This window comes from Nanorana parkeri, unplaced genomic scaffold (genome assembly GCF_000935625.1).
Source record: "Nanorana parkeri isolate BGI_ZX_2015 unplaced genomic scaffold, ASM93562v1 scaffold1297, whole genome shotgun sequence".
In the NCBI taxonomy this organism is placed as follows: domain Eukaryota; kingdom Metazoa; phylum Chordata; class Amphibia; order Anura; family Dicroglossidae; genus Nanorana; species Nanorana parkeri.
Genome location: NW_017307565.1, coordinates 110,713 through 118,166, shown reverse-complemented (window position 1 = coordinate 118,166; position 7,454 = coordinate 110,713). Strand labels below are relative to the sequence as shown.

The following is a 7,454-nucleotide window of genomic DNA, read 5'->3' as shown; positions in this document are numbered from 1 at the left end:
TATGTTTTACTTTACTTTTAGGGGCTTTGTGGAAATTTTAGCAGTCTAAACAGACCCCTGATATTTCCCTTTTAAAATAGAAAAAGAGACTGAGAACACAGAGTCCTCAATCTCTTTTTCTGTATCCCCTGTTATCAATGAACAGGAATCCTCTATGAGTGTTCCTGTTTATTGTTAACTTGAGAATATAGTATGTTTACTATAACCACAATTATGAATGAACAGGAATGGATATAGATCACTTCCCATTCATTCATAATTGAGGATATATTAACCATACCATATCCTCAATTATCTACAAACACTCAGCGATCAGTGATCGCTGAGTGTTGTAGCCTGCTTTCCTCTCTGACACGCTGTCACAGGAGGCTGAGTGAGCGGTGTAGAGAGGAAAGCTCAGCCTACTGTGACAGCGCTGCCTCCGCCCCCACACCTCTCTACCGCACTGTGATAGGCGGCAGAGCGGTGTGGGAGGAGAGACATCGGCCGCTCACAGAGCTCTTGTCTCGCAGCGCTCGGCCGGCTGTCACTTTCTCTCCTCCCTGCAGGGACACAGAGCAGCGACCAGTGGGTAGGAAAGAAATCACGGATGCGCTGATGTATAGGCAGAAAATGGCACTTTATTCACATTTACAAAATCACAGAAATAACTTTACCAGTATTCTTAACCAGTGGCTGTGCTTGTTTTCCACTTGGCTCAGACCCTTCATTTCAAAGCTTTACCTTTCTTTTTTTTAGATAAACATAAAAATAGATCAGCCTTATGTAAATACTTTCTATGTTTTAATACTTTGAAAGGCTTGTTTCAGTGTATAATTTGCTTATCAGACATGCAGGCTCTGCTTGGTTGTCGTTTACTGCTCCTTTTCACAAAGCAAGTTTAGGAGTTCAGACTCAATGCATTCCCCAAATGGCTGATATCTTATCCCAACAGCTGTTAAAGTGGCACTAAACTCAGGAGTTAAATCTTAAAAATCCATTCAAGTACCTTAACTATTAACAAAAATGTAACTTTTGTTCCTCATGGTCCCTCTGTGTGTTGTAAAGTAGCCACCACTCCAAGCTCACGCCCAGGATGGACTACAATCTCAATACAAATAAGTAAACTAAGCGTGAGATTGTAGTCCATCACGGGAGTGAGCTTGGAGCGGTGGCTACTTTACAACACACACGGGGACCATGGGGGAACAAAAGTGGCCACCCTCCAGAGGGAAGAATAGTGTCTGCACCAATGCAGGCATGATTGAGGATCTACATTTTTGTTAATAGTTAGGGTACTTGAATGCATTTTTAACATTTAACTTCTGCCTTGTGAAGGCCCCTCTGTGTAGTGTGGTCCTAACTTTAATCTTTGAGACCTTCTATCTTGGAGCATACATAGCAAATGATGAATTGGGCACAGGTTCACCAGAAGGCAACCCATAGATACACTAGAAGCCCAGCGCATCACAATGGCAGTTCAGGCCCCCAGTGTGTCCCCACACCAAATCCAACAAGGGAAATAAATGGCAAACGCACTCATCAATTCATAACTAGCTACCTCTACATGTACACCCCTTAGGCAGATCCACTCACCAGATGTATATGACTCACTGGTAGGTGAGGTCAAAATAGCACTTCCTGTAGAAGTAGAATGTAGACTCTCTCAGGTAGAAAACGTCCCCTTTAGGCTCTGTATCACTATCTTCTGTTTCTCATAAGTAGAAATACAGCTCCCATACCATAAATATGTTTAAAATGTTTATTCTTCAAAATCCTAAAAAATGAACACTCACAGATGTCCGGTGAGAGGTAAAGCCAGCTTAATTTATAAATTAGGTTGCATGGGACATTTTTTATTATATACTGTACATGTTGGGGGACTTGTTTGTGTATATTTGATTAGTAGGAGGTTACACTATATTTTTAGATTGCAGTGTTAATTGGATGGCATTAGTAGTTCACAGATAGTTTCCACTTGTTGATCAAAAACACTCTTTAAAATGATGAGTCTGACAGCATGGAAACCAAGGGAGCAGCATCTAGTGCCGAAATGCAAAAGTATTTCAGGCCTTGTACCATTTTTTCCGCCAGACCAACAAAGAAAAACATTCTCCTCCATGAGGCCCTGACGCAGCATTTTAGCCCAGGCCGCAGCATCTCAGTCAGGGTCCTAGAGACCACAGCCGAGGCCAAGAACCGGACGCAGATGGTACGCGAGACAGCCTCTGCCTTCTGATCCGTAGGATCCCAAAGGGAAGATTCCGACACCGGGATAACCGCAGAGGAACCAGGGTCCTGCTCCAGCGTCTCCCGGACTGAACGATTAGCACGGGTAACCAGTGCTCGGGCTTGAAACATGAGCGAGGCACCCGCTTCGGCCTCACTGCCCCAGTACGGCGTGGAGGAATCCCCCGTACCGGACGCACGCCGGCCGCAGAAATGTCCTCCTGCCCATCCGTCTCCCCCGACCGGGGATGGGCACGCCTCTTAAGTGGCCTCCGCGTCAGAGCGCGTGCAGTGCGCGAGACAATTCACAGTGGACAAAAAAATTGTTTAGGCATAAGGCAGTGCCTGCGGCACCGCTCCCCCCCGAACCATGGTACCAGAAGTGGGGTACGAACCCACGCGGACATATGTCCATTGGATCTTAAGTCCAAAGCCTTAACCACTCGGCCATCCCGGTCCCAAAGGGGGCAAGGGAAACCGGGAAAAGGGGAGCAGGAATACCCGCAGCGTAGAGAGGGGAATGGGAGGGGACCACCCAGACTGTACGTGCACCTGGGACCCCATAGCAGGGAGAGGGCAGACCCCCACAGTACAACAAGCACGGAGGCCGCCCACCATCTGCTCCCTGGTTTACCCTACAGTACATGATCCTAGATCTGTTCCCTGTGTCCTTCAATGAACGGAAGAGAAATTATTACTGTTTGTATATGGCATATATTTATTAGCTTAAGTGTTGTCAAGCCAAAGGCCAAAACCTATTTTCTAGTTTTGGATAGAATAGGATAGGGTTAGAACCTCCAGCTTGTTTTAAGGCTATCCAGGGCTCTATTAGAAAGATTTTCCCTCAGTTTTTGTCCTGTTGAAAATGATTTACCAGACAGGAAGTGAGAAGACCTCTCCAAAAGCACCACAGACAAAGAGTAGGGAAAGGCTAGAACCCCTGTGTTATTTTCATTTCTGTGTACGTTGCAAATTTTACCTTACTTCCTGTCTGTTGAAACCATTGTCACCAAGGCAGGAAGTAAAAGTAAATGCCTCTATCATAGCCCTAAATAGCAATAAAAACCCTTAAAGAGTTTAAAAAGAGCCTTTTTGGCTTTAGTTTAGGGATGCTCAGATTCCAGTTCAGATACCAGTGCCGATAATTAGCATTTTCACAAGAACTACCAAGGTTGCAGCGGTTGCAGCTGGGACCTGGCTCTGGCGCTCCACCACTGTCCTGAAATCATTAGTCTGTATTATTATAGAAAAATTGTCACATGACAATAAACAAAAATGTATCAGTACTTGTATCTGAGAGTACTTGGATATATAGCAGTACTTGTACTTGAAAATGTTTTATCCGTGCATACCTTATATATATTTATTTAAAAAAATCATACATTAAAACAGGGATGCACAAATCCCAGGAGCTCTGTATGCTCCTTAAAAATGGTAGCTGCCTCCTAACTTTTTGAATTTTTCTCTAGTCTAGTCTTGGAGCTAGAACATTATCTGCACATGTACCTGTACTTGTACAGAGTATGGTACTTGGTATATGAACATCCCTACTTTAGTTCTCTTGTGGGTCACAAGGGTACATTTACTATTGTACTACTTTAACCAAAAGCCAGAATAACCCACTATATGATCACAGCATGGACCTGTGATGCAGCTGGGAAGGATCTTGACAAAATTGTTGGGATCCACCCCGCGGCCTGCTTGACAGCTGGCTCTGCCTCTCTAGAGCCAGAGCTAGCTGTGCCCGGTCTCTCCCCTGTGTGTCCCCTCAATGAGCACTGGGGGGGAGGGGGGGAGAATCCATTCAGGGAGAGATGACTGACAGTAACTGCTCTCAGCATGGAGAGGATCGCAAGCTAAATGATCAGCGGTTTGTGATCACTCAGCTCTCAATCTATAGAGCCGGCATGTGACACCTGCAGTGTCACACGCCGACTCAAACTATTGGGAAGTGCATATTTTACTCTCCCAATATTTCTACTTTAAAATCTCCCCCCACTTTATCCAAAACTAGAAAAAAAGTTTGTGGCTTGCCATTCACTTTGCATATACAGTGTATCTCTCCCCTCTCTTTTGTCTCTCTACCTCTCTGTTAAGACCTAGCCTGGAGTTCAGCTGTCAATAACATACTTTTTAGGACATGAGTCCTAAAATTCCAATCTTCCTAAATGTACATACATATGGTTTCTTTATCACCAAAGTAGGTGTGATCATGGTATGGATAGTGCGCCCAATCTAATTGCATCAATCATTTATAGAAGATGAGTTAGCTAAGGGCTCACTCCCCAAATATAAATACAGGCATATGGGCATACAGTATATTGTCTCCATACAATTTTATGGACACAATACACAACAGCTGGGGCTCCCAGGCCTATACAACCTTTGCCCCCCACCCCAACTCTTGTCAGGGGTTGAAAGATTGCAGATTTCAAGCACAATACATATCAGAACTGTTTTTAGAGGAATTACCTATGGCATGCATCTAACATGCTGTCTAGCCCTCATGTCTTAGGCTGGCTACACTCCACTTAAGTTGGCCATACACTATGCAAATGTCAACCCGGTCTTTGATAAACCAAATTAAATTTGCACAGTGGGTGCCACTATCAGCACCCTTTAAGCCGGCATCCCTCGATCAGCCTATCAAAGGAGCTGTCTGGAAAATTTTCCAATGAACAGAGCCTGTAGCCAATGAGCTGCTAGTTGCATTCAGGTATTCTGATAGAATACAATGAAGACAGTGGGAGATTCCTCATTCAATGCTCATAAGTGTTGATGGAGGAATCTGTTATATTTTCTTTATTCAGCCCATAGGTTGAAGAAAAAAAAAATACAGTGTATGGGGAGCTTTAGGCTTTCCTCAGACTTGAAGTGTTAGATCAGCAAATTTAACAATAACAATTTAGTACGAGAGCCTACCTAAACAATACATTGAACCCATATCCACTCAAGTAGATCCTGGTATCACTAAATGTTGTTGTTAGCTAAAGACAATGTAGCTGGTGAGTGTCCAACTATAGATACAGGTGAGCGATATTCAGTATTTCCTTGCTCACCTAATTGTACCGAATGATTACTTGTTACTGAAGCATGGACCTTACATGTAGATATGCAGTCGTTCCAGAAACTGATTTTCCTTGTAATTGTTTTTATAGGGTGACAGTGGTGGCCCTTTAGTATGTCAGACGGACTACAGCTGGCGCTTAGTAGGAGTGGTGAGTTGGGGTATGGGATGTGCTGAGCCAAATCGCCCTGGAGTCTACACGAAGATTGCATCGTTTTTAGACTGGATACATAATATCATTGAGGTTAGTTTCTTTCTTTTCCTGGATCTAAATTAATTCCATATCCTGAATACAAATATATTATATATTAACCAAGATATTTTTCAAATATTATAGGATGATTAGAAGAGATAAAGAAGACAGAAGATGCCTGTATCTGAGTTTCCTAACCCATTCTAAACTTTAAGGGCAATATCTCCAATAGGTACACAGAATATTGATTCTTCCAGAGACCTCCAATTCTTACGTTGCTGTAGCCACCACACTCCATATACATATGTGTCAGTTATTTCTTTCTGCAGTGGTGCGAGTAGCTCACATACAGGACTGTTTGATTGCATGGGTATAAATGTCATTGCTCTATAGCTATACCATATTACATCAATAAAAAGCCAGTGTATCATTGGTTTATTTATACCATAAATGAGAGCAACACCAGGAATGGTTCCATATCTCACAATATTATAAAATACAGCACTCAGGCATATGTTAAAAAAGAAGTGATAGTGTTAGCTTAAATAACCAACTAGATAATTATATCTGCCATCAACTTCTATCTGGTTGATGTATCATTCTTTCCCATATACGTCAAAAACAACTGCCCAAAATAATTGTTTTGTGAAAAAAAATCATCTGCAAAGTGCAATTCCTATACCTTTTAAGTTTTTGTGAAGTCAAAATTGTATTTTCAGATGTTATATTTATTGAGGTATTATTATTATTATTATACATGCAGTTAAAAGCATAAACCATGGCACTGTACAATAAGTATAATAATAATGTGCCATACTTAAAGGGTTTATTTACCAAAAGCATACAGTAGCCTGTAAAAGGAAATAATACATACTTTGTTGGCTTACCATGGGTTTCGTCACAGTGCTTTGTACAGTATGATTAAATAAGACAATTGCATTTTTCAAGAAAAGTTATACAGTGCCTGCAGGCTAATTCAAGTTACAGTACATTAAAGGGAAATTCCAGTCAATGCTAAATAAATCAGTGCTGAAACAAATCCAGTGTTAGGATACCTAATTATTACCTGTGCTTAGGATGCCGGAGTCTGTTGGCAAGCATTCATATGATATAGCTTAGCTATTGAATTCAGCGCATTCATGCCATCAATAGTAATATCGGGACCCTCTGTGTACTGGCTTGAGGTTCAGGGTCAAATACATTTTCAGCTGGATCCTTTGTAAAGGGTTTTGATGCATGATGCCCCCAAGTTGCACCCCTCCTGGTTTGCTTTAGTAATAATTAATATTGCAGGCAGGAGAATGAAGTGCTAAAGTGAACAAGCAATGGTTGGTGTTTATGCACAGATTGAGGATACTTCTGCCATCAGGTATCACTAACAGGCAGAAGTCAGTGTAGGTGGCAGCAAGATAGATCAGATCCTAAAAAGCCAAGGTCTTTACCAGAATATCAGCAAACGTTAAAAGCACAGTACAAAGGGCCAGCATCAGAAGAACTTTTTTATGTTCAGGAGCTTTCCTGTGCAACATGCAGAATTTATATCTATGGCTTTGAACATCAGAGCACAGTTCAATCAAGACTCTGGTACATTCTTAATAAGACTGCAATTGGCCAGTGGAGATTTACACTTATATCACAGGAGACAGAGACAGGTAGGCAGGTGCTGTTTTCTTGTAGTAAGTTTATCTAACTTGGGTGCAGACATGGCTACTCAGAGCCTCACTTTCCTCCTTATGACTTACTGTTGTGTTGAGACCCAAGGAGAAGAGTCTCACTTTCAGTGGGCACTAAGCTGGTGTTTGAGTGGGCAGAGCAATGTGCAATAAATGGGCAGAAAAGTCTGTACATTACAACCCATACATTTTACAATTACGATTCAGACATGGACTAGGCACCCCCTGCCACATAGGCTGCTATGGTTGTAGTTACACTCTTGGGAGGAACCTTCAACAGCAAGACTTTTTTATCAGAATGCTGGAAGCAAGT

General features: G+C 42.2%; 1 protein-coding gene and 1 non-coding gene across 2 annotated transcripts in view; one reads left to right on the top strand and one right to left on the bottom strand.

Annotated features, from left to right (window-relative positions):
* The window catches only part of TMPRSS5 (transmembrane protease, serine 5), a 49,984-nt gene extending 44,363 nt beyond the window's left edge, over positions 1 to 5,621 (top strand). The window contains exons 13-14 of the mRNA XM_018569182.1: positions 5,367 to 5,519; positions 5,613 to 5,621. Coding sequence (XP_018424684.1) covers positions 5,367 to 5,519; positions 5,613 to 5,621 — 162 coding nt within the window. The remainder of the gene's footprint in view (positions 1 to 5,366; positions 5,520 to 5,612) is intronic.
* On the bottom strand, positions 2,583 to 2,665 carry TRNAL-UAA. Its single transcript has one exon. It is a non-coding gene; the product is annotated as a tRNA-Leu (tRNA).
* Positions 5,622 to 7,454: the final 1,833 nt, after the last annotated feature.